Source organism: Salvia hispanica, chromosome 5, assembly GCF_029641045.1.
Source record: "Salvia hispanica isolate PSC_SH4W2 chromosome 5, Shi_PSC_v1, whole genome shotgun sequence".
NCBI classification, from domain to species: domain Eukaryota; kingdom Viridiplantae; phylum Streptophyta; class Magnoliopsida; order Lamiales; family Lamiaceae; genus Salvia; species Salvia hispanica.
The window spans coordinates 28,621,355-28,647,442 of NC_142696.1; the positions used below are offsets into that span (position 1 = coordinate 28,621,355).

The window sequence follows — 26,088 nt, forward strand, 5'->3', positions numbered from 1 at the left end:
GATTATTATTTTTGTTTGAGCACCCTCCGATAGGAGTATTAAACAAGAAAATAAAAGAAGTGTATGTGAAAATATAATTATGTAAAAGGAGGTGATGATTTACATATTGATCCACTCAGACCCATCAATGAAAGTGAGGGAAATAAAAGGTCGTGCTTCTGCATCAGTAAGCTCTCTTGACCATGAAACTCTTCCTGCAAAATTAGCCCCTGGCCCTGTGCACTTGTATTGTCCATAAAATACAGTCCTACATAACCATTTACACATTTATCAATAACATATACTCCTATAAAAGATGTAATCAAATGCAAATTCTAAACTATGATCTGTACTGTTAAAAAATGTCAACAGGTGACAAGGTGACAAAATAACAGAAATAAAAAATGTCAATACGGTGTCGATGGTTGACGTTGTATTGACATCAAAATCTTAAAATTTTATAATGTGTTGACACTATGTTAAGAAGTTAAAAATTTTACAATGTGTTTGACACCGTTACACGCAGTTTTTAAATGCATAATATATACTCCTAATTAACTACAAGCAACATCAATAAGTTCCTACTCATTTCATTTTGTTTGAAAGCTGAAATCAGAAGATGGGAAAAAGTGGAGGAGAGAGGAACATGTGAAAAAATCAGATACAGCCAAGTGAATCAGTCAATTATTTTGATTCTAATCAACAGATGAGGCGGTTCAAATAGTTAGGCCATAATGTAAATGAAAAACTAAACATAAAATCCAATGATTTTTGAAAGTGGGTAAGATAAATATGTACACAATGACGAAAAAGTGAAATGCCACTACAAGTATACGACAAAGGCAAATACCATCCATCCATATATAAAGAGACAAATTCAGTGGTCAAGATGATGTGATCACAACTACTAAACAACATTTTTTTTGTATAAAGAAAAAAAATAGTGCTAATGTAATTTAAGAAGATACATATATATATGATTAAAAAAGAGAAGATGGAGGTTTCTTTGAGGATAGATTAAGGTGCAGCCATATCTATTAGCTCAGAATATATATTTATCCGTGTTTAAAATGATTGGCACCGTCCCACGCTCTCACATAATTTGTTAATGCTCTATCCCTTGGTAATTCTGTTGCATTTTGTGCCATGCTACATCCTATCCATAACTAACTTTTTCTTTAAAAGAAATAAGCTGATAAGAGTTGACACAGTTTTAATTCGTATAAAGTAAGAAAGATCGAGAAAAAGTGATTGAAATAATATAGTGGATAATGAGCTCATAAATAATAAAATAAAATAGGAGAAAAAGATTTTTATAAATGGATATGGATTATTTCATTAGGACGGACGAAAGGGAGTATCATTATATATACTCCATATGTCTGCGAGAATAGGAGTCCATTTTTCCATTTCAGTTCGTCCATGAATATAAGTCTCAATTTATTTAGACTATAAATGGTAATAGGCTCCACATTCTACAAACTCATTTCACTCACATTTCATTTAAAACCAATAAATACAAATAGGATACATATACCACTAACTTTTTTCCCCCATTTTTCTTAATATTTCTTAGAACCGTGCCGAAAAAAATGAGATTCTTATTCGCGGACGGATGGAATACAAACTCGTTGTTTAAAAAGAGAAAGATAAGAGATGCTTGGTACTTCCTCATCTCTCTATTATGTGCCCTAGTTTTCCATTTTAGTCTATCTCATATTAATTGTTCCATTTTATTTATATCATTTTTGGTAGTGGATCTACTAATTCATTTTCACTCATATTTTAATATAAAGCTGAATATAAAAATAATATCCACTCTCCACTAATTTTTCAAACCATTTTTTATTATATTTTTTTAATGTGATCAAAGTGGGACACATGTTGGAAGATAAAAGGAGTAAGTGGTTGATAAAAATGATTGAGATTGAAAAGTTAGAATAGATAAATTAGGGATGGAACGTACATTTCTCTAGAAGGATCGCCCCAATTGTACCAGCCTTTCGGAATGATAATGTTGTCCATGTAAGTGTTGGCGAAGACAACGGTGGAGAAAGGGCCCCACGCCCTCCCGAGATAGAGTGCACCCGACCCCGTCACTCTGCAGTTCACGAACGAGAAGCCCGTGTCGTCCAGAATGCTACTTCTCCCTTGCGCCGTCACCGCCCCCGTCACCGGCGCTATCGCGTGCACGTCGCAGTTCTGTAGTACTCTTAGCTACGAGTGTTAACAACAAAACTTTATTAAAGAGAGGGAGAGACAAATTAAACAGAGAGACCGACCTCGAACAAGGAAAGTCCGTTGCCGAAGATGAAGTCGACCGATCCCTCGATGTAGCAGTCCTTGTAGTAATGCCGCCCCACATGGTCGTACAGCGTATCCTGCGCCCCCAGGAACTTGCACCCCACGAACGACGCCGTGTCCGCCGATATCCGGAATGCCACTGCCTGCTTCCCCACCGCTCCCGGCGCTGGCACCGGCGTCGTGTTCTGCATTGCATGCCTCATTATCATATGATACTCCCTCTATCTGATATTACTTGCACTTTTTATTTCAGGTCATTAATTTGAGATTGATTTTTAGTGTAATTAAATTAGTATTAATATCATATAATAATAGAATACTTAATTAAACACAAATAATGTAATTAGTTTGAGACGAGCGAGCCGGGATAGAAAAATGAAAGTAACATTGGATAGAGGGAGTATGACATGTATGAATACAAATAAAAGAGGGATCCGATTCCGATCCATACCTTGAAAGTGATGTTCTTGGCTATAAAATAAGGGGAATTAACTGCAAAAGTAGCGGAGCCGTATGTGCCGAGGGGTCGGCCGTTGGGGCCGAGTGTTTGCGCCGTGTCGCCCCATTCAACTATTGTTTTGTCGGCTCCCGCCCCTTCTATCGTTATGAACGATTTCAACTGAGGTATCGTCACCTTCTCCCTGATCAATAAAACATTCAATCTATTGCTACTAATATGAGTAATAAAAATGAAAAGGGGAAAGACTGACGAGTAGAGGCCTGCATGAACCGTGATGACTACTCGGACAAGATTGACGGGAGGGAGAGAATCGATGGCGTCTTGAATGGTCGTGAAATCTCCTCTCAGCGGATTCTTGTCGACCGTGAGAGTGTATGAAGGGAATATCTTGTTCTTCGCGGCCTTGAACACCGAGTGCTTCAAGCTGCCCATAAAATTCACCCACTTCATGAACTGCTGCTCCGAATACTCTACCGCGCTCATGTTCACGCCCACGTGCCACCGCGGCTTTGATCGCCTCACGCCCTTGCTGTGCGAATGCGCCCCCGAAATCGCGCTCAACAACAACAACAGCAACAACAGCCTGCAATAACCAGACATGGATTTTGATTTTGATTTTGATTTTGATTTGCGATCAACAAGTAAGAATAATATATAGAGAGGGAATGAATAATAGTATAATGATGATAATGAAAGTTATTGGTTTAGTTTAGTTAGAATGGGAAATGGAATGTGACGAAAGATCACGGGTGATTCCACTGACATTTATGGAGAGACGAGGGATCTGAGCCACAAGTTGCTTTCTGATGATGAAATGCACTTTATTCAGATTACAAACATCGCCCTTTTTGGTTCTTGTTGCCCGTGACTGTCTCTGTCTAATTTATTGCCTATATTCCATTTTACCATTCCTTATATGTAAGGCTTCACTGGAATCCTTGTTTTTAACCAAACATACAAACGATGAATATCATTTTGGAAATCATGTTTAATTATATTTTAATTATGGGCCACTTTTAGGACAACAGGATCAAAATTTATGTGTGAATTTGAGAGAGGGGAGGGAGGCCGGAGAAGTGTGATAAAAAGCATTTTCACATTGCTGACCAAAAGGTGAGGCCAATATAATGTACACGAGCATAAATTGCTTGTGGTAGTATTTCTAATTAACTCAATAAAATACAACTAAACATAACCAAGAAATATAACAAATATAAATGGTGACTATATGTGGAACGGAAATAGTAATGAAATGTAAGTGGATTAGTTAGTGGAGTGTGGGGCATATTTACCATTTATGGTGAAAAAAAAATAAGTGGACAATTGAGGGATGGACAAAAATGGGCAATAAATAGGAGCCAGGGGTGTAGAATATTATCAAATCGAATATTCGTATTTATATTCAAATCAAATATATGTCGACTGTAGAATATTATCAAATCAAATATTCATATTTATATTCAAATCAAATATATATCGAAGGCAAAATATTATCAGTTATACTACTATACACATTTAGAAAACAAATTTGATTTATACTGCCTCCGTCCCAAAAAATTAGACAAACTTGTATATAACATAAGCTTTAATGTACAATTGATAAAGTAAAAGAAAAATAAAAAAAAATAAGAAAGAGATAAAAAAACCAAAAGAAAAAGATAACGGAAGTAGTGTAAGTGAATTGTGGGTTCACATTATTAGTGGCGTGTAAAGCTAGTCTAATTTTGAAAGAACCAGAAATTGTAAAGCTAGTCAGTTTTCTAAGGATGGATAAAGTATAAACAGATGGTGTATGCCAAAATTATAAAATATAAAATTTATCCCTGCCAAGATGACTCGTTACTAAAAAGAAAAAATCTTTATCTTTACTTTATTCTCTCTCTCACTTTATTTTCTCCACTTAACACACAAAATAATTTATAAATTCTCGTACCGCCCAAGAAAGAAAGAGGTCATCTTCCTTGAAAGAGAGGCAATTCCTTTTGTACAAAAAGGAACATCCTGATTACGGTTATTAAATTATCAAATTCAGATGAAAAGTAGGAAAATAAACATTACCCATTGATCAAGATGTGGGACCAGTCAAAGTCCACTCCACGCAGAAAATGACAAAAACAGATCAATACTTTGGCATAAACTCGGAACCCAAACAAAACATACAAAGAATCAGGCATAAGTGATTTTTGCAAACATATGCGTCAATTATTGTTTCAGTAGAGATCCTTATTTTCTCTTATATCATCATAGAGAAAGGTTGTTCTGTTCATCGTTTCAAAAACGCCACCCAAAACAGGGGACATGGGGAACTTCTCCGATCAGTTATCTGATCTCAACAGTAACAAGGGTAACTTTTACTTGAACCTGCGTTTAATGTGGTCATAGCTTGGAAGATGATGCACTGCATAATATACAGGGGAGGGGTGTGAGATGCACGGGAGGGTAATCAAATCTTACCATACAAGAAAGAAAGAAAGAAATGTTGAGAAGAAGGTTACCATCGCCGTAACATGCCAGTGTAAGGGGAGATTCGAAAAGCCTTTGTGCAATTGTAGCAATATCTTTCGCTGTGACCTCATCAACCGCCTTCAAGAAATGCTCCACCGGTTTCCTAAGCATAGATAAGAATTCTTTTAAATCAACTGATGCACACTTTTTTTATTAAGTATTCATAAGAACAGAAACAGTAGGCTCTAGCACAAGTTAATTTGTCAGTAAGGGAAGAAGAGTCATCAACTGAGAGAGACAATTTCAGAGTCTTGGAATTGAAATTTTGGCAGGCCAGACTAAGTAGAGTGTGAATGTATTCATAAGATGAGAAATAAATCCTGACCTCATCGATGCATCTCAAAACAAATATTTCCAAACCAAAGTAAATCTTGTTACTTTTAGTACTCCCTCCGTCCCGATAAATGTGAAGCACTTTGCTTTAGGGGCTGTCCCACTTAAAGTGACACATATCTTAAAATGGAAACAACATAATCTCTACTTTATTCTCTTTCCACTTAACTCACAAAACAACACTTCATAAAATCTCATGCCGAAAAGCAAATGTTTCACATTTAGTGGGACGGAGGGAGTATAATCTATTACTACCACCACCATTTGGATATAGTTTATGGCTCAAAGTCTAGATTTCCACATCCTAATGTTTTCATTACGTCAAGGACTAAACAAACACACGATTGTAACAACCTACATATTAAGCCTTTAACACTTTACAATTAAGAGAATTAGATTGGCTTAGTGGACACTACTGTGGAAGTTTAAAAAAAGGAAACACCAAGCATCAACTATCAAACATCGGCCCCAATCAATATCACTCAATCAGTAATCACTAATGTGCAAATCTGAAAGTAATACTTATTATTACTAGACGCACCTCTCTCCATACGTCAAAATTTGTTTACCGATGTCTTCAGATGCAACCATCTGCAATGATAACCCAAACAATAAGTAGAATATTTGGCACAAATCCATATGGAAGGAAAAATTCATGAGATTAAAAACCATGATGCAACACAAAATTGCATACTCTGGATTCCAAGTTCATCAAAATGGCAGCTTTTGTTGATTGTTTTGCACGGTTTAGCTGTACTTCATCAACTACAAGAATCAAAGCCACAAAAGCTCAGTAATTCTGTCTGCGGGGCAAGATGTGCATACATGATGTACAAGAAAGTATATGGACTGAAAGACTATCTTGATCGACAGTCGTCATAAAACAAGGACACTGATAAACTGTGAGATTCAACCGAATAAAAGATAGTTAAGAAAGGTCAGAATAGAACCATCTCCAGGAGATGCCACAGCAGTTAGTTCTCTGCAGGCAATTTCCATAGCATGTGGTGCGAAATCAGATCCCTGCATTCAAGAAGTAGTTTCATCAGTCTAGATTCAAAACTAAATATGCACAAAATAGAGGCATGAAGCTGATATTCCATGTCTAACATCATCTGCAGAGAGCAAGTTATCCATTAGTTTTTGGTCACCTCAAAAACAGGTTCATAATATTTATACATTGACATCTTTGAGATCAAATCATCAAAACATATAATTTAAGTCATTCTGTTGGATGTTTACACTTTTCACGGTGATGGAGTGACAGGAGCACAAACAATTTTCAGAATCTGAAAATATCATCCAAAATATCTGAAGAATCATATGCTCATTTGGGATACTGAATATGATCACAAACTTGCTTAAAAGTTACATTACGTGTACATAAAATAAAAATAGGCAGATTGCCAATGAGATAATTCTTCACCCAGTTCTACCATGCTACCAAGCAAAAAGTTTAACAGATGTAGAAGCAAGATATCTACCACGGTACCACCCATAAAAAAACATGGACAACACAAATATTCCTTAAAAGCTTAAAAAGACGCAGAAATCTAAAATGCTTTCTTACAGTACTAGCTTGAATTCCAAATAGTCCGGTGTGATTGTAGATACTGTTGAAAGCAGAAAAAGATTGGATCTGAGGATGCTCGTTCAGGACACGAAGATCTGCTTATAATTAAGATAACGAGATGTGAAACTCCATTTGATACAAAAGTAATCACAGAAAAAGTGCAGACACCTAACATCGTTAAACTGGCATTTCTTATGACATAGAGGCATAAAATTAAACCATGTAGGCAGAAAAGTCTTTTTAAGCCACATAATTTGAATTAAACAAGACAGGCATCTAAGACAGCTCAAGTCATGATTTGTGTTGAACGAGAGTTTCTAAATTCAGTTTCAAAATTAAAATACTATCACTGGAGCGTACATAATCTTGAGTACATCCCCTTTCCAGGACCACCAGCTGAGAAAGATCCTCCTCCTCCCATGAGCATCTACATGATTGATAAAGAAAGTGTCTTCTTATAAGATGAAAATCAGAAGTGTCTTAAAAATGGAAACCGAATCATGAACGAAAAGTAGCTCTGAAATTTCAAGCTAGTTTAAGCATCCTCTCCTATTGATCATTTCTTCTTAAGGAAAGTGCATCTGGGGTTGAATTAAGGATGGTCCAAATGAGCAAACAAACCTGAAGAACGGTCAATGTCATAGCATCCTTCTCCTTAATCCAGCCACCAGGAACTTCAAAGGCCATAGCAAAATGAGTCATCTGCACATGCATTCAGAATGATATATTAAAGCCTAATTTCCAAAATCAACATCCAAAGTATAAGACTAGAAATAAAAATGCAAAATATATAGGCTATCCAGGATATTGTTGATACACACCCCTGAATCACCTTTACGGCGAAAATCTCCTCCTGTGTATATTGGCTTTGCCACTGCTGGGCTAGAACCTTTAGGAAGATCGGATAAAAGTGGCTCTGCATATTCTAACAGTTTATCATGCTCAACACCTGATGCAGCAAGGACGATCCTAGGGGCGGTGTAGTGTTCCTGAACCATATAAAATCAGTTAGAGGGAATGATGGTAAATACTCCAATTAGAAACAAATCATAGTCAACATCAAAGGTTCATAACAGAAAAACTTACTTATTCTCCTATAATTAAAGAAGATGAAGAAAAATGATGTTCAGAACTTATACTTACGGACACAAATTTCTCCAAAACAGTGCCATTCAACCTGTTAACTGCAGCTTCTGAAGCCAAAAGACCATTTGCATAAGCACCAGAGTAACCAGTTGAATGAATAGCCTCCAGAAGCAGGTGGTGAGGGTTTTTGGAGTATTCACTAATCTCAGCACTCACCTTGAGGATCTGTAGAGGGCATATCAGGATCCCAGTACAATATCCAAACAGAGTGAGGAGTGAGCCTAAGAAAACAAACACAAATGTACCTGTTCACAAACTTCCCAATCCAAAAAGGCTGGGTTTCTAACACAGTCAACAAGAAGCTCAACCATTTGAGGTACATATGTTTTAAGTGCATCATAGGTGTAACTCATATGCTCCCGGGAGGCTGATGCAGTTACATTGCCACCAATTGCCTCAACTTCTCGCACAATGCGCAAGTGGCTCCGGTTAGTGGAACTTTTAAAGGCCATACGCTCCAGGAGGTGTGTGGCTCCATATGAATCTGGGTTTTCATAGATTGAGCCAGAATCAACGAAAAGTCCAATTGAGGCTGCAGGGTTCTGACGAAGAAATATACTGATCACCAATAGTTAAAAAAGAGGAAAATGGAAGGGGGGAGGGGGAGGATGAATAAAATCCCACGGATATAATAAAAGTAGTATTGACACCTACCGCAGATGTTTCTGAAGCTATTCTGACGCCATTGGGAAGGGTAGTTATCTTGGTCTTCCCAGGTTCAACATAGTCTGGCAACGGAGGGGGAAGTACAATACCCTCAAGCGGAAAGTCTAGTGGTGGAAGTGAAGAAGACTTTTCACCGGTTAACCAACTGAAGATACCTCCAGATGACTTAGTTGCAACAGCACTTGTACTTGCATATCTAGCGAAGCCTCTAGACCCTGTTCTGGCCTGTCAATTGAAAAAGAAACCGAATTTATTTATTTTCTTAACAGATCACTAGAAAGTAGAACCAATCCCCTCTAAATAATATTTAAGACAAAGAAAGTGAAGTAGCAAATGTTAATTAATTGTTATTACTTCAAGCAGGATATCATCTCTGTGCATAACATTATACTCCCTCCGTTTCCTAAAAATGGAAATTCTTTCCTTTTAAGTCCGTTTCCTGAATATAGAAACTCTCCATTTTAGAAATGGACCCCACAATCCACTAACACTACTTTTTCTCTTCCTCTCTCTTACTATACCCATTTTTTCTCTTACTTTAACAATTTTGCATTAAATGGTGCCGTTTCCAAAGTTCCTATTTTTAGGAAAAGGAGGAGTATTATTGTTTGATAACAGTATTTTGGTCACATAAAAATGTATATATCAGTCAAAGTCAACCATCCATGAAGCCCAGAACTACAAATTTCCAGATCAATTGAAGAATTGAACAATATCTGAGGAATTGGCAAAAGTTCGATAAATTCTACTGTCCATCGCATAACCTTTTAAACACTACCCAATAACAAAATCAACTGATATACTGTAACATGTCTATTAGAAGCAACATCCTTTTTTCACAAAATCCAAAATCAGCACGAAAAAACAGGAATCTAATTAAAAGATCCAATTTTGTCTATCAAAAGATCTAATTTTGTTTCAAAATTAGAGAACGCTTGCAAAGAAGGGCAGGCGACAAATTAAAATCTTCAATTCATCACTGAGCAGCCTTCAGATCTAAATAATAGAATCATTCACGCAGTGATGAAAATAAGGAGGCAGTAAATAACAGATACGAAGAAAAAAACAACGGGTGAATGCGGGGGGTGAATGGGTGCTAGGGTTAAAAGGGGAGAAAATAAGAAAATGCAGACCTTGAGAGCCCTGAGTCGAGAAGAAGCCGTTCTGTACATACTTGTGAGGGGATGGCCGATTTGTGTGCGCGAGACTGAGAGAAGAAGAGAATGGAGAGGGTTTTGGGACGCGAGACTATGAAATTTGTTAATAGTAGAGACAACGGCCAAGGAGGAGCCCAACAAGTGACAAGTGCCTGTTTCTCTCAACCATTGACTAGGAGTGGGGAAAAATAACAAAATATCGCACTTGCCTCGTAAAAAATATTAAAATTAGTGTATTTGATTTTTTTTTATTACTTTATTCTCTCTCATATTTAATTAATTATATTTCAATTCACTAAATACTACTCTCATTTTTTCATAGTTGAATCATTTTACCATTTCAGAAAGTTTCTTCATAGTTGAGTCGTTTTCTTATATGGTAACTTTTTCCTCTCTTTCATTTTACTCTCTCTTACTTTATTCTATCTACTTTATTCACTTTATACTTTATTCTTTCTACCTTTTCCTCTTTCTTACTTTTTTATCAATTTATTTAACACACCTAACATTCATTTAAACTCCGTGTCGAAAAGTTCCGCCTCAACTATGAAGAAACGGAGGGAGTACAAGGCTTCGGGTGTCTGTGGCTTTGATTGCAGCAACGACATAAGTCTGGCGAGTTGGTGGGTACAGCAGGGATAGAAGTCCGCTTGGCTTCGGTTCATTGTCGAAGGAGATATGTCCGATGAAAATATGCAAGTGACGAGGGTTTCAGAATTGGTGTTTCAAATTATCTTATTAGCGTTTGTAAACAAGAAAAGATAGAAAAAAATGATTAAGAAAGAAATAGTATATGGGGTAACTTGGTTAATTCATATTTTCATTAGAAAAAAAAAAAAGAAAATGACAAAAATTAAAGAGGTCAAACGAATTTAATCTCATATTGTAAAGTTTCTCAAGATCCAATGAGTTTGGGTTTTTGATTGAAGCTACACGACAGAGAGATTCTCTATAAGTTTTGAAATACAGAATGGGTAGGGATGTCAGGCGAGCCGGCCTGTCAGGTTTCGGTTAACCCTACCCAGGTTGCGGGTCAATCGAGTGTGGGCTAATCGGGTTGTGATTTCTTTCATGTTATAAAAGTTTAATCCTAACTCTAAAAACTCGGGTTTAGACTAGCCCAACAAGTTAATCGGGTGGCTACCGATAATATTAACATGCGATCAATCCAATAAATAATGATCATAATTTACTAATATTTAAACAGTGTAAAATATTTAATTATGTGATATATTTGAAATATGTGCTTAAACTCAATCATAAACATGATCAAATACTAATATTTGAGATATTTCGTGGAATTTTAATGCATGTTTTAGAAATTTAAATATTTTTTTAGTGAATTTGAAATTTTTAATTTATTTATCAATTATTATATTAATAAAAATTTAATATATAATTTGTATATTTATTATAAAATTGAAAGCTATTTTTTTAGTAGAAATTAATGAATGGAGTGTCGATTAGCAGTAAAAAGAATAGAATAATAAAAATTTTATCGGGTTTTCGGGTCTGGCCCTGACGTGTTGCGGGTTAATCAGGTGTGGGCTAATAGGGTTTTGATTTTATCGGGCTAGAAATTTCCAGCCCTAAGAGCATCTCCAACCATTTACTCCAATCATTTACACTAAACACAAACTTAAAAGAATGTTTTATGTATTATGCCTTTTTTACTCATAAAATTTGAAAAACTTTTAACTTTTGGTTTAGTGTAAACCTAAAGATAGGTGTTTTTTTCTCAAAAACCAAAAATGAGATTGGTTTTTGAGTATTATTGAAACTAAATACTTATCTCATTTTAGGTTTTAGTATACCCTTGGAGATAGTCTAACCCTATAAATTTGACGGGCTATTCGAGTCAGCCCACGGATTACGGGCTACATTGATATCCTTAAAGTATGGGTATGATAGGTTAGAACTAAAGTAAAATAGAATTTTTTTCAATGTTTTGGTGTTTGTTTTCATTTTAAGAAGGGATATTGACATCTAATATCATGAAACTTTCAAAAAGTTGAGTTTTTCCTTTGAACTTTAAAATTGATAAATAATATCACGAACTTTACCCTGTATTTGTTTTTTCCCACGGATGAAAAAATTCCCACAAGTAATATTATGATACGGATTTTTTTTTCGTAATTTCTCGACAACAATTTTGAGAGCTTCAAGTTTTTCAATATTAGAAGATAGTTTTTCTTGAAGCACATCCTACAAAATTGTTCTTCAAACTATTAAAATAACATGAATTTTTTCATTCGTGAGAAAAAAATAAACCCGGAGTAAAGTTCGTGTTATTATTTGCCAATTTTAAAGTTCGTAGAAAAAACTCAACTTTTGGAAAGGTTCATGATATTGGATGCCTTTTTAAGAAATAGAAGCTTAGTAGAAGTACTATATCCTTGTTCGGTTAAGTCTTGTTTGATTTATTTTAAGTCTTGTTTGGTTTTATAAACTTATTTTCTTGACAATTTTTTTTCTTGTGTAATTTTATTTGTTTATTTAAAAATATTATTACTATTACTTACTTCAACTACTTCAACTGATACTAATAAAATTTAAATTCGAAATTAGATTAAATGAATGAATCATGGAGTGCAATTTTTTAATCACATCGCAAATATATTAATCATACTTCCTCTGTCCCGTGCTACTTGCACATTTCATTCTCAGATTGTCCCAAACAATTTACACTATTTCTAATTTAAGTAAAAATTATGCTATTTAATTAAGATATTAGAGTTAATTTAGTGTTCCCTGGTTAGGTGTTAACTTATTACACTTCAAATTCTAATTTAATTACACTAATTACTTATGTCACTGTCAAAATGAATACTGCGAGCAACATGAGACGGAGGGAGTAATAATTAAACCATTATGGATGCAAACAGAGGCAATTCTCATGGCAACACCAAAACTGTTATAAGGAGCTAAGCTACATCCAACTCAGTAGTAGTATCATCAAACGTAAAATGGAAACAATGGAAGTTCAAAACAGAGAAAATTCAAAGACCGATGTACTGATTATTGAAGACTTCAATTTTAATACTGATTTATCAGCTTCTGAAACTCTCTTTTAAATCAAAAAAGTTGCGTGATGAACCTGCCCGACCATGAGTACGTCAAATCATTCCCACAATTATTTCCCGTTGTGTTTTCAGGGATAGTAGCCGGTAAACGTAAATCCCCTTCCCACAATTTCACCAGCACAAAACCAGGCAAAGCATTCAAGCCCAAACAGAGCAGCGATTCCAACATCCTCAACCTTCACATCCTGCCTCTGCCTCCACATATTCTTCACATAGTCAATCTCCTTCCAGAAGGTCTCAGTGCGACGGGGAATGCTGCAATTGCCGTAACAAGGAGACATTACATAATGAAAAGACGCCGCTTGACATTATCCAACTCACTGACTAACAGTTAAGGCAGCACAAAAACAAATAAACCTTCAAAACTACACCAAGGAAACCAAGGAGAACAAAAATGCATTTCAAATTCCTCTAACAACTCTAAACACATCACAAGATTCAACGAATTTCACCAGGAATAGAAGAAGAATCAAGCAAATGAGTTGCGTGATAAGAGTCAAGAGTGCCAATCAATCATAGAAGCAATCCAGTGAAACCATTACACAGTGAGCATCATCATTTAGCTTTGTGATCTGTCTCAAGTATTTAGCTCGACAATGGGTAGAGCTTCATATTACTGATATTAACAATTGTATTGATGGCTAGCTATCAATATAAAATCATTCTGTATAAAATGCTGAAAAGGAGCTTATGAGAAACAAAGGAAGAAAAAATGTAACCTGGCAAGATGAGTGTAAAACAGCTGCTTGGATAATTCACTACATGTTTCCACAGTTGCTGGTTCTTTTACATATTGTTTGTTCTGCTCCAATAACTGCTTATAGTAGGTGGTTCCATGCTTGGTCACATATTGCTTGGCTTGGCAAGCCTTGCTTTGCAATTGCTGTAATCTCGCTGCCATTAAACTCTTAAGTGAATCTTGTACAACAAAAACATAGCAGTTAACTAACCATTTTCATCCTTTTATGCAAGATTTTTGTGCTGCCATTCCCAATGTTCATGTTTTAAAGTGTTGCCGGGAACAATAAAAGTTTCATAAGAGGTTCTTCCAGAGATAAAAGATAACAGACGCACAAAGCAAGCATATCAACATGTACAAAGATGTTTAACTAGCACTGTAGCACTTATTCTTATCTGTTTTCTAGCTAATTAGAATCCAAAGTTCCTCAAATAGCGTAACACTGCCACTACTGTTCATCCTTATTCAGCTAATAATATAAGGTGGACGACTATCCAACCAAAAAAACAAAACATAGCTCTCCAATAATTTGTTTGAGAATGCCCAGCATAAGGTGAAAATTGACAGAAGAAAATAGATACAAAAAAGTCGCCGACCACTTCCTAGCCAAACTACTCCGCGAAATGCAAGTACCAAAAACGCAAATGACGCATTATATTAAACACAACCAACCAAAGCACCAATTCAGCAAGTAGCACATGATTGCTCTTTTCCACGGGCTGCATGTTATGGACAACTTATCCATAACAAGGCCATTAATTCCCCACTAAATTTGATAAACATATTACATCATTTGCACCATTTTTTTCCAGCACAAATTGGAAATTTGCAAAATGAAGGCAACTTTCGAATAAAACCACCTATAACTCAAACCACCTAAAATAATATATCCTTCACGACAGTGAAGATGAAATTAAAAGGATTCAAAACTAGAACTTCTGTTCAACAAGAGAAAATACGTAATACTACTATTGAGCATAGACTAATTTTCAAGTTGAAAAAAGGTTTCTAGGGGAAACGAAAGGATCATGATAGTTCCCACTCGCGCTGCAATTCCAGTTACCGATTGGCAGATAGAATTACGTTTCTACATTGGACACATTCCACAGACTTCCTAAATAAATAAATAAAAAACAAAATCGCGACATCTAACCATGGATCATAGCAAAATATCATCGTTGCAAATTTACATAGTGTTAAACCCTAAACCAAAAGTTAAAAATCGCAGATCTAAAGTGCGCCTAAAACCCTAGAGAAGAAGAATTGGTACGAAAATAAAGACGATTAACAAGTCGATTTACGATTAAGATAGAACAACAAATCAGATGATTTACCTTCTGATGAGATTGATCAAAGGAGAGCTCCGGTTTCACAAACTCGCCGTTTAGCTCTTGTAGAGAGAGATGGGAAGTGAGGTCAAGAGAAAAGTAGTCACCTCGCAGTTTTACTGTTTAAGTGAAGCATTAAACATCTCTACAAATTTCTCATTCAATTTGTTGGAAAAGAAATCATGCTTTGGGCTTCAGCTTGGTTTTATTCGGGCCAATTTGGTAACGTGCATACGACACCTGCGATTAGCCCAGTCTCTAACAATAAAATCAAATCACATAAAAATTTCTAAAATAATTATAAGGGGTCGTTTAGTAGGTATGTCATATGTGTTTTATGGGTTTATCATGCGTTCGATAAGTAATTTAGTTATTTTAAAGACCCATATCATGTATCTAGCGGCTAAGAAACCTATGTTTTACCATGAAAAATTAATCCACCATTTTGGTGGGTTAGAATACCTCTTTTTTGAGATTAAATCAAAATAGCAGGAGGAATTTCCATTGATGCCTTTCATTCTCATTTGTTAGCCTCATTTTAAATTTTTTTAGCATTTTGTTTAAGTTTCATGAAAACCCATTTCTTTCAAGACTGCGTATCTATATATTTATTTATTTTTATATTTTCTTCGTCCTCAAAACATAGACAAATTTGTAAATTGCATGGGTTTTAATTTGTGATTGGTAAAATAAGAGAGATGAGAAAAAGAAAGATAGATACAGGGAAGAGGTAGTGGATTGCCGGGTCCACTTTAATGATGTGTATGATTTTTATTTATTTGAAAACTTTTCATATTTAGACCTGGTCTAATTTTGAGGGACGATAAAAAATGGTAAAACTAGTCTTTTTTTAAGGATAGAGAGAGTATATTTTAGATGAGTTCTGTGGAATTTGTGGCCCTTTTCAGGAAGCCCAATCACATTATGTCTCAAGCACATTATCCACTTCCTAATTGTTGGCCCAATTTGTATAACCCTAGCCACGTATCACCTACTAGGTGGTTTGAGCTCACCGACTCATTTTTACTATTTCGGTGATTCCTCACTTCCACTTTTCTCTCATTTCTCACTCAATCTCTCTCTTTCGAACGTTTCTTCGCTTTCTCTCTACAAATAAGGGTTTTCTGTTAGGAGTGAAGGTGATATGCCAAGGTTACGCACGAGAGGTGCTCGCTTACGACTTTTGAAGGAGAAATAAACTCCAATGATTGAGATAAATAACACGTGCAAAAAGCGAGAGAAATAAATGATAGAACTCAACTTTATTGAATGCGGGAAAGATGATAAACACTGAAGATTTTGTCTCGGGTTTTCTTTGTACCAGTCGATCTTGGGAGGATTTTGGGAAAATCTGTTTTACAATTTCATAATATAATAAGGGCGAAGGGCAAAATTGACGTAAATGATTTATCGGACATGAGCATCTGATGCACTATTTTTTAGCACAAAATAAACCTGCAAGTATACAGAGTATATATAGTATAGCCAAAGGTCAGTACCAGATATCGAACACGGGGAAGGCAAACACAAAGTGTCTATCCTCTACTAAGACTCGATTACTATCTGAAAAAATAGTAGGTTTTGGAAAACTTTTGAAAACTAAAAACAATAAAAAGCATATAACAACTAAATGCAAATAAAACATGGAGATAATCGATAGAGATAAGGGAATCCCAGGGATGTGCGTTCACAGTTATGGTTATACAAGTTCCAAACTACAATACCCTAGCACAGTTTATACTTTGAAAAGACGAGTCACCGAGCTTATGCCCATGCAATACAAACGTTGATTACAACATTAGGGTTGTCAATCCTAACACGTAACTCCAAAAAGCTCCTAAAACCCTTGAAAAGTCATCGCTCTCAATTAACAGTATCTGTTCCCTCGGCGGTGGACCGCCGCACGACTTCCGGCGGTTGCCGGGCGAGACTTCTCTTCCAAGCGTATTTTTCCGAGGCGCCGGCGGTCGCCGCACACATCCGCGGCGGTCGTCGGTCGCCGTCTGACTCCAAATTTTTAGACTTTGCGTTTTGGCTCCCTTTTTTGGCTCAATTATGCACGTTTCTCACAAAACACGTCAAAATACCAAAATAGACAAAATATGCAAATAATGGACGTGTAGAGTGACTTTGACATTAAAAATAGATCAAATAACGGCCTTAAAATAGTGCAAAATCCGAGCGTATTAGCATCGAGGTTAGTTAACTCAAACATGGGGTGGGTCGGCAGAAACATATGAACAATGCGGGCTTGTGGATACAAACACGGGCTCCGTAAAAGTCCAAATGGACAACCAGTCGAGTGGTTTCACCAAGTTACAAAACCTTATCTTTATGAAACAAAGTGACCAAATGGCTCCTGAATCTTTTTATGTTACGGTCAGTTCAGTTACGAGATTGACTATCTCACTATTACGGTGTAATAAAAGAGGTATCGGTAATTAGTGAATCATGTCGATATGATTCCTACAGTTGCAATTTTAAAAGTTTTAGTTTAACTCAAGATAAAAGTACTACTCCCTCCGTGTGTGAAATAATGTCAAATTTTACCATTTTGGGATATCTGTGATTATTTGCTTTTTTCCATTTTAGGTAAGGGGACCCACTATTCACCCAACTCATTACAATCACATTCTATTATAAAACTTCCCTTCGTTCCATGTTAATAGAGACGTTTCATTTTCTATACTCGTTTTGAAAAAATAATAATAAATAGTTAAAGTGGTGAAAGAGTAAAGTAAGAAAATAATAACTTAGAGAATAGTCTTCTTTACATTATTCTCTCTCTTACTTTAATTTTTCCCCACTTCAACTATTTATTATTATATTTTTCCAAAACGAGTTCAGAAAATGAAACACCTCTATTAAGGCGGAACGGATGGAGTATATAAAAGTGGGGTCCACTTTCCACTAACTCATTTTCCTATTTTTCTGCATAAAGTCAAATAATTTCTTAAAATATATATGTGCCAAGTCAAAATGAGAATATAAATATGGGATAGAGGGAGTATCTTTTAAAACTGACACACTTTTATAATGACGTATAAGTACTAAATAGAATTTGGTTCTAAAATGGCATAAATCCATCTTTTCTTTATGTAAATCTATTAGCACTATATATGTATTAAATATATGCTTAAATAAATTTACATACAGACCATTTCATATTTTATGAACTATTTAGAGATAGAGAGTGCTAATAATTATTAGAGAAAATTTATATGGAATAAAGAATGTGTAAATAGTTTCTTAATACAATGGTTGTGTAGATGATATTGGTACGACACCAACAATAGAAGTCTTTAAATATGAGATTTTGCTTATTACAATCAAGATTACCATTGTACGCCTTTTCAAGCTATCCTTTGTACTACTCATAACATTGTTCCAACAACGAGAGATCATCCACTCCACTTAATACTGTTTATTTTGACTATCATAACTAATTGACAATGTTTTTATTTATTAATGAGACATTATATTTTTGAAAATTGGTTACAATTAATCATGTTTTACAGCTCCATTCAATCAATGTACTAGGCTAATTTGAATACTTTTCTAAAAAGTTGGGAACGTAGTCGATACATTGAGTCATTCTGGGCTCGCTTCTAAACTGAGTTTTCCTAAGCCTAACCCTTAGATCATCCAGGGCCTGAGTCTAACATGAGCGCCCGACCCTAAGCAAGTCCTTTTAGAGCCTGACCTAAACCATCTTGGCTTTGATACCATTTTCTAAGATTCCATTCAGATACATTGAAATGAAATATTGTCAAAATGAATAATAACTCTTACATGCGAAAATAGAAGTGTATTAAGAGTGGTGCAAATTTCTAGATAATTCTTAATTATTCTCACTATATTAAAGAGAAATTCAATCATCTAGAATATAAGTGTGATGCAATTATTTAGATGGTTCTTAAGTATTTTAAGTTTTTCATACTAGATTGTTTCTTAGTAATTATAAATATGGAAATTTGCCTAAAAAGTCACAAACTTTTGGGAAAGTTTGGTTTTTTCCACAAACTATAAAAGTTGCGCCTAAAGTCACGAACTTTATCGGATCGTGCAAATTTATAGTTTTGGAAATTTGCACGATCCGATAAAGTTCGTGACTTTAGGTGCAACTTTTATAGTTTGTGGGAAAAATCAAACTTTCCCCAAAATTTATGACTTTTTAGGCAATTTTTCCTTATAAATACGACTCCTTGTACACTATTTCATAAAAATCTAAATATAAGTCACTCTCTATATTCTCCCTACACCATAAATCATTCACCACACTTTCTACTTATTTTCTACTTCAAAATTTAATACATTTTCTGTACACCACTATTATCAATATAGAGTTATCCTACTCGAACCCAATCCTGATAATAATGTGAACTCATCCTCCACCTCCTTACTAATGAGGAAGAGCTCAAAAGAAAATTTCAACTTGAAAGCTTCTTCAAAGATTATAAAGGTATGCGATTTGTCTATGCTGACGAAGTCCATAGAATTGCAATAAACTTTATCGGCTAATGAGAAAACCGAGAATCTTCATGTATAGAAACATCTAAACTTCTGGGTTTTTTTTAACCCAAACCTTTCATATCAATTAGATCCTTAAAATATAATAGGGGCGATTACAGAAAGGCCACAAATCATGATAGTGTAATTAAAGATATTAAGAAAGCGATCTATCAGGGACAGCTAGAATCGGCACCACTGGGAAACAGGAACGGCTAGATCGGCACCACCCATAGGTTGGTGTAGCTACAGATCTCTACCATGTACCCATCTGGTTCATGGAAGAAGATCTGATGCACCACCACTCCGGCTTCGACAATGGTCTGTCGCACGACATCAATACCTAGTTTGACCAACCTCTGACCGGCTGCCTCCAAGTCCTCTCACTGGAATGACACATGGTTCTTTCTGGGGTCGAGGGGCGTCTTCTTCAGCAGCTTGTCCACATCTTCGGTCAGGATAAGGTGGATACCTATCCCATGCCCGTGGAGCCAAACTCCCGGGAGAGTGAAGGAGGAGGGCCTAGCCACTCGCTCAAAACCAAGCACACTTGTGTAGAAGTGGTGGACTCCTCAAGTGGCTGCAACTATTGTATTGGACGAGAATTTGCTGGAAAATGGCTCACGATTGACCTGCAACCATTGCATTAGACGAGGATGTTTGGAGAATCGCTAACGATTGACCTTGAGTTTGACATTGGTTGATGTTCAAATTCTGGCATCTGCAAATTAAATTGAGACCCAAATCAACACTTTGGATAGAGAACTCATCTTCCATTGAAGGCCCGTGAGGACTTGGCACTGTTGGGGAGTTAGGGTTTCTAAAGAAGTGGAAAGAGGGAGAGTAAGAGGTATAGGGTTCAATTCGATGGAATCTTTAGGGTTTCTGAAGAAGTGGAGAGAGTAAGTGAGAGAGATAGGGATAAGGTTCGATTTGAGATAATCGAGCTCAATTTCTAGCTTTCACCGCCATTAAAGGCTGGCGCTAGGTAGAGGAGGTGGAGAGCTTAAGGGTTTCTAAAGAAGTGGAGATGGAGAGAGAAAGAAAGAAGGGTAGGGTTCGATTCGATGGGATTGTATATGAACCTTGTGCAACTAATCTTGAAGCTAATTGTTCATCTTTAGACATATAATTGAGCTACAAAGTCTGTTGTCAACTTGAGAACAGAGTGCAACGTAATTGTTTTTATATTAATAAATAAAAATTTCTTTTTTGCATTAATTTGTGATGCAAGGCTGTTGTCACAACTTGAACTTTGTGCAACTGATCTTAAAGCTATTTGTTAATCGTCAGAGATATAATTGAGATACAAAGTCCATTTGTCACAACTCTGAGAACATGGTGCTGATACGTTTGAATTTTGCACGGTTTTAATGATGGGGTTTAGTGCCCCTTGCACAGCGGAAGACTTGTACAAAACAAATAAATCAGACATGGATCTAGTTGACCGATTATGCGATTAATCAATTCACATATTAAACATATAATTGCATGCTAGAACGCAAATAGTTCATGCTCAAAGAATATAAATCATAAAACATGAATACTACGGTTTAGAGTTACCGATTTGATTCCCCAAAGAATCGACGATTGCTTGCGTCTTCTCCACGATGATGATCTTCAATACTAGACCACGGATCTTCTGACTGGTTCCCGAACTATATCTCGATATCAGGGTGGACTGATCTTATCAAAATAATAGGACTCGAATAAAGAAGACAGAAAATTCCTCACGAAGGAGAATAATCAAGAAAAAAATCATCTCTCTCTCTTATTTGGAGTAGACGCTATTTTTCAATGGAAAAGGTGATTTCTGTCTCATTTATTCTCCTATTTATATTAAGTTCATATTGGGCCCAGTCAGGGATCTATGGAAGGTTTTGGATAGGGGCTCCTCCAATTAGCTTTTTACTAATTAAATTGAACCCCAATTTAATATAAGTTTTTAATTGGAATATTACGAGCAGCCACTACAGAAGTAATATTGCACTCCCCATCCAAATCCGAAATTACAAGTAATCTGGGTTTCCATTGTTTGTTATTTATTTATTTCCTGCGCTTAGGATATAAATGTCCATTAATTAACTAATGTCTGCTATGGACTTAATTAATTAACATCTTATTAATTCCAAGAGTGGACTTAGCAAGAAACACTTATTTATTATTCATAGAGTGATAAAACTCCAACTGGCCAGTCATCTGAATAATAAAAATTTTTTCGAGCTCTTCTTGAGGACATTATCAAACGAGACTCACCTCGCGCATGATTCAACATAATAGCAATCCTAGCACCGCTAGATATTAATCACCACTACCCAATATATCAGGATTATTGGGTTGTGAAAAACCCGCACCATTTGATAAGTCAAAGTAGTGCATAATCAATACAGTATGCTAAATGTTAACGTATGTAGATTAAGAAATAGTATTTTATCAAGACCTAGTCTTTCAGTAGATAGCATAAAGACACGTCTTGCTGTTAGATCCATTCAGTGCTATACCACACCAACGTCATCTTATTTCAGAAAGGCTAAGAAATAATCGACTGGCATTGCAACCTTTCACGATAGGTAGCCAAAGTCTATCTAGGTTGTGAAATTCTTCTTTCTCTTTTTCAAAGCATTGCATAGAACTGACAGTGTTACCTTAAAGTGGACGTCGCCCACAACCGGTCTACTAAGCAAAAGACTTAGACTTTGTTTGCTTCTTATACATTTAAATGTTTATAAAACATCTTATAAATGCACAAGCAAACACAATGTAATAATATACTGATTCTATTCGTGTGAAACTGCTCGAATAATACTGAATCGGGTTAAAAGTGGATTGTAGAGTATTTCGTATACAAGCAAGATTCTATTCGAGCGAAACTTGCTCGAAACATGCTTTTCAGTATACCAAACCTAACATTTAAGGCCATTATTTGGTCCGTTTTGAATGTCAAAGTTGGTATTTTGACATGTTTTGTGAGAAATGTGCATATTTGGAGTTTCTGGAGTTTCTATTATAAAAAGGAAGTCAAAACGCGAAGTAGGAAATCTGGAGTTTCTGGTAGCGTCCCGCGACCGCTGCAACATTGCTGGTGACCGTCGGCGCTCAGCGGCTGCCACATCTGTAGCGGCCCGTTCCGGGAATATTGTGCATGGAATGAAGACACGCCTAGAGTCAGAAGCCTCATATCAATACATGGCGACCGCTGGCCAAGGTGCAGCGGTCCACCACAAAAATGCGGTGAGCAGATTTGCCCTAATTTTCTCTCCAAGATTTACCATATTTTGCAACCCTTTGTCTTATTTGAAGGAGACGGTTTTTCCCCTACATATAGCCCCTCAAGCTTCGTCATTAGGATCCTCTTTTTGCAACATATTTTCTAGAGATTAAAAGTTAGAGTGTTTCATTGTGCAAGGAGTTGGAGAAGGATTCAAGAACATCAAAGCTACAAGGATTCAACCTTTGGGTTTTATTTGTTTTAGTTTTATGTTCCAATTGTTTTCCATTCTATCTATGTTTTTAGATTATTCTATCATGTGTAACTAAATTCATAGGATTTATAGGGATGTGTTAGTAACGACTTTGGTTATACAATTTAATATCCGTTTTGTTCTTACTTTGTTTCTTCCTTAAGTTGTTGGATAATGCTTCACGTTTGAATGTGATGAATTAATATAACTTGCTACATAATCATGAGAGGAGGTTGGCGAGTTAGATCCTATTAATAGACACTACAATTAGCTTCCTTTAAAACGACACTGTTAATTGAGAGTGATGACTTTTCAAGGGTTTTAGGAGCTTTTAGGATTTACGTATTTAGGATTGACAACCCTAATGTTTGTAACCAACGTTTGCGTCGCATGAGCATAAACTAGGTGACTCGTTCTATCAAAGTAAGAACTGTGCTAGGGTATTGTAGTTGGAATTTGTATAACCATAACTGTGAACGCACATACCTGGAATTCCCTTATCTCTATACTTTTATCCCCGTGATTTATTTGCAATTAGTTGTTTATTTGCTTTTAAATTGTTTTGCTTTCAAAAATCTTCAAATCTTTCGGTTTTTTCAAATAGTAATTGAGTTTTAGTAGAGGGTAGCCAGTCTGTGATTGTTTTCCCCGTGATCGATATCCGGTATTGACCTTTAGCTATGCTATTCATACTCTGTATACTTGCAGGTATTTATAGTGCTAATAAAAAGTGCATCAGGTGCTCATACTACTGGAGGGAATGTAATAGTCGAATTAATTAACAATGTGATGTAAGCATGCAATTGGTTAGTTGTAATGGTCTATGTTGTGAAATAAAATTTGGAGTATTGATCTTAGGTTTACATTTACAGTGGTGATTCTAGATCTTAATCTCTATTTCCTATATTCGGTTTGCATTTGTGGAGAGTAAGTTCATCCTATCAACTAATTCTGATTTATGATCATAATTCCCAATTGAGTAAAATAGTTGCCTTTAAGCTGAAACTATCTTGTAATACTTCCACGTTCAGTTAGTTCGAATAATGTCTGAATAATTAGAGATGCAATAAACAGTCTAAAACCAAGAGTTGTCATACCAACTTCGGCAATTGATAGTCTGAGCACATGAATGTGTAATTGACTTCTTATACTTTTATGCTTCTGTGCATAATATGTATACTTTTGTGTTTCTGTACATAATATCTGTACTTTTGTGTTTCTGTACATTAGAAATCAGGTAGTCAACATTATTTAGTTCTTACATTCCTCATCTCCTCCTCTGTTTCTTAGTTTACGTGTATCATTTTAATCTTATTCTATTTTAAGGGGTTTGTATACGTGGTTAATGAGATATTTCATGTATTAGTATGAAATAACTGCTTCACATAAACAACTCAGATTGTATGTAATCAAGATCATGAACATAATCGCTTTTACTTATAATAACAATACATTTTTATTTAGCACAATAATTATTTTTATTTCATAATAATAATCACGGTTATAAGTTACAAGTGTAATTACATTTATGACTAGTGTTATTTTATAAAATTGGCTAGGATTTATGATAGATTTGAGTTGAATTGAAATAAAGTTCGGTTGACAATAGACCAGGTTTAGGTCAATGGTTGCAACCTACTTTTACGAAAATGGAAAATGTTTAGTGTTGTGAGCATTTTAAAGCAAAATCTCGACTTCACTCACTAGTTGGCTTGACAAACTTTTACCGTAAATTATTTTGGCATGTGTCCACTGAGTAAACTTGTGTACTCAGCCTTGCATGTGTTTTGCCTATGTGCAGGTTGAGCTGGTATAGAACCGTGGTGGGCGTTGAGGCCAAGTCACAGAAGTCCTTAGTAATTTTGATGTCGAATGCGTTGTGTCTTCACACATGACGACATTATTTCTCTCAAATTGCTTCCGCTGATATACTAAGTTTTGGTACACTATATTCTGATACACCAAGTTTTGATACACAAACTTTGATATATAGAGTCTTACGAGTCTCGTACCATGTTTTTGAGTTATAAGTACTTTCCATTGGATCCATTCCTACTATTAGTTGTCTTCCCAAATAGTAGTATGATATATAATAAGTGATCTTTCGTTTTGAATGTCCATGTATTCCCATCTCCTCAATTTTTTCCCCTTTCTTCCCCGTCTTCTTAATCCCTCCCCCCAACCCCACCTAGTAGCAATCACCTATGTTTTCTATCATTAGGAAATGCGGGCTCTGACAAGATCAAATCTTACAAGATGTCAACTCCGTGTGTAAAAAATGTCAACATGGATCTTATTGGAAATTGAATTATATTACTAGTTATTATTATACTTCCAGTCTGAATAAATATGAAACATATAGTTTCCGACACGAGATTTTATTCAGTGGTGTCCATGATAGTATAATTTAAGGTTTTGATATTCCCTATAATGTTTTTATGTTAATTGTTTATGTATGTATTACTTCCTCCTTCCCTGAAAGTTTGTTTCATTTTTCTATTTTCGTCTGTCCACAAAATTTGGTTCATTTCACTTTTTACCATTTTTGGTAGTGGATCTCATATTTCACTAACTCATTCCTACTCACATTTTATTATAAAACTAATATATAATAATAAAAAATAGAACCTACATTCCACTAACTTTTTCAACTCATTTTTCATTACATTTCTTAAAACTCCTGCCGAATCGAAATGGGACAATATTTGGGGACAGAGAGAATATGTTACTTGCTTGTTCGACAAAAATCTTAAAATCGTACAAAGATCAATGTATGATCTACATTGTATATTTTAGTTAATACAAAGAAAAATAATTATTTGAAACATATAAGTTACCAATAACA

General features: G+C 35.6%; 3 protein-coding genes across 4 annotated transcripts; all 3 read right to left on the reverse strand.

The window, feature by feature from the left end:
* Positions 1-51: 51 nt before the first annotated feature.
* LOC125187013 (putative pectinesterase 53) lies at positions 52-3,343 on the reverse strand. Its single transcript, XM_048083520.2, has 5 exons — positions 2,994-3,343; positions 2,735-2,924; positions 2,262-2,468; positions 1,946-2,181; positions 52-247 (listed from the first exon to the last, which is right to left on the reverse strand). Exons 1-5 carry the CDS (start codon positions 3,341-3,343, stop codon positions 100-102), a joined length of 1,131 nt encoding a protein of 376 aa, XP_047939477.1. The 3' UTR covers positions 52-99.
* Positions 3,344-4,849: 1,506 nt separating this feature from the next.
* On the reverse strand, positions 4,850-10,276 carry LOC125188962 (mitochondrial-processing peptidase subunit alpha-like). The gene is made up of 13 exons (XM_048086093.2): positions 10,100-10,276; positions 8,955-9,191; positions 8,546-8,842; positions 8,298-8,465; positions 7,976-8,143; positions 7,776-7,856; positions 7,515-7,581; positions 7,152-7,249; positions 6,532-6,604; positions 6,276-6,346; positions 6,123-6,172; positions 5,239-5,351; positions 4,850-5,141 (listed from the first exon to the last, which is right to left on the reverse strand). The coding sequence occupies exons 1-13, from the start codon at positions 10,136-10,138 to the stop codon at positions 5,095-5,097; spliced, it is 1,509 nt and encodes a 502-aa protein (XP_047942050.2). The 5' UTR covers positions 10,139-10,276; the 3' UTR covers positions 4,850-5,094.
* A 2,738-nt stretch (positions 10,277-13,014) lies between these two features.
* Positions 13,015-15,435, reverse strand: LOC125186003 (uncharacterized). Of its 2 annotated transcripts, XM_048082302.2 has the most exons (4): positions 15,280-15,407; positions 14,157-14,187; positions 13,926-14,089; positions 13,015-13,461 (listed from the first exon to the last, which is right to left on the reverse strand). In XM_048082302.2, the coding sequence occupies exons 2-4, from the start codon at positions 14,163-14,165 to the stop codon at positions 13,275-13,277; spliced, it is 360 nt and encodes a 119-aa protein (XP_047938259.1). In that variant the 5' UTR covers positions 14,166-14,187; positions 15,280-15,407; the 3' UTR covers positions 13,015-13,274. The 2 variants fall into 2 exon arrangements, with proteins under 2 accessions (XP_047938259.1, XP_047938258.1); XM_048082301.2 differs by lacking the exon at positions 14,157-14,187 and having other exon boundaries at positions 13,926-14,124; positions 15,280-15,435.
* Between the last annotated feature and the right edge of the window lie 10,653 nt (positions 15,436-26,088).

What these genes read in the sequence shown, in the direction of transcription:
- LOC125187013 (XM_048083520.2), bottom strand. Translation starts at nt 3,343, where the DNA reads ATGTCTGGTTATTGCAGGCTGTTGTTGCTGTTGTTGTTGTTGAGCGCG. An exon ending in CCAAGAACATCACTTTCAAG is followed by an intron (nt 2,469 to 2,734) that starts GTATGGATCGGA and finishes CATGCAATGCAG; the next exon opens with AACACGACGCCGGTGCCAGC. An exon ending in GGCGATCCTTCTAGAGAAAT is followed by an intron (nt 248 to 1,945) that starts GTACGTTCCATC and finishes ATGGTTATGTAG; the next exon opens with GACTGTATTTTATGGACAAT.
- LOC125186003 (XM_048082301.2), bottom strand. Translation starts at nt 14,107, where the DNA reads ATGGCAGCGAGATTACAGCAATTGCAAAGCAAGGCTTGCCAAGCCAAG. An exon ending in TTTTACACTCATCTTGCCAG is followed by an intron (nt 13,462 to 13,925) that starts GTTACATTTTTT and finishes CGGCAATTGCAG; the next exon opens with CATTCCCCGTCGCACTGAGA.
- LOC125188962 (XM_048086093.2), bottom strand. Translation starts at nt 10,138, where the DNA reads ATGTACAGAACGGCTTCTTCTCGACTCAGGGCTCTCAAG. An exon ending in TAGCTTCAGAAACATCTGCG is followed by an intron (nt 8,843 to 8,954) that starts GTAGGTGTCAAT and finishes TTTCTTCGTCAG; the next exon opens with AACCCTGCAGCCTCAATTGG. An exon ending in TGATGAACTTGGAATCCAGA is followed by an intron (nt 6,173 to 6,275) that starts GTATGCAATTTT and finishes TTATCATTGCAG; the next exon opens with ATGGTTGCATCTGAAGACAT.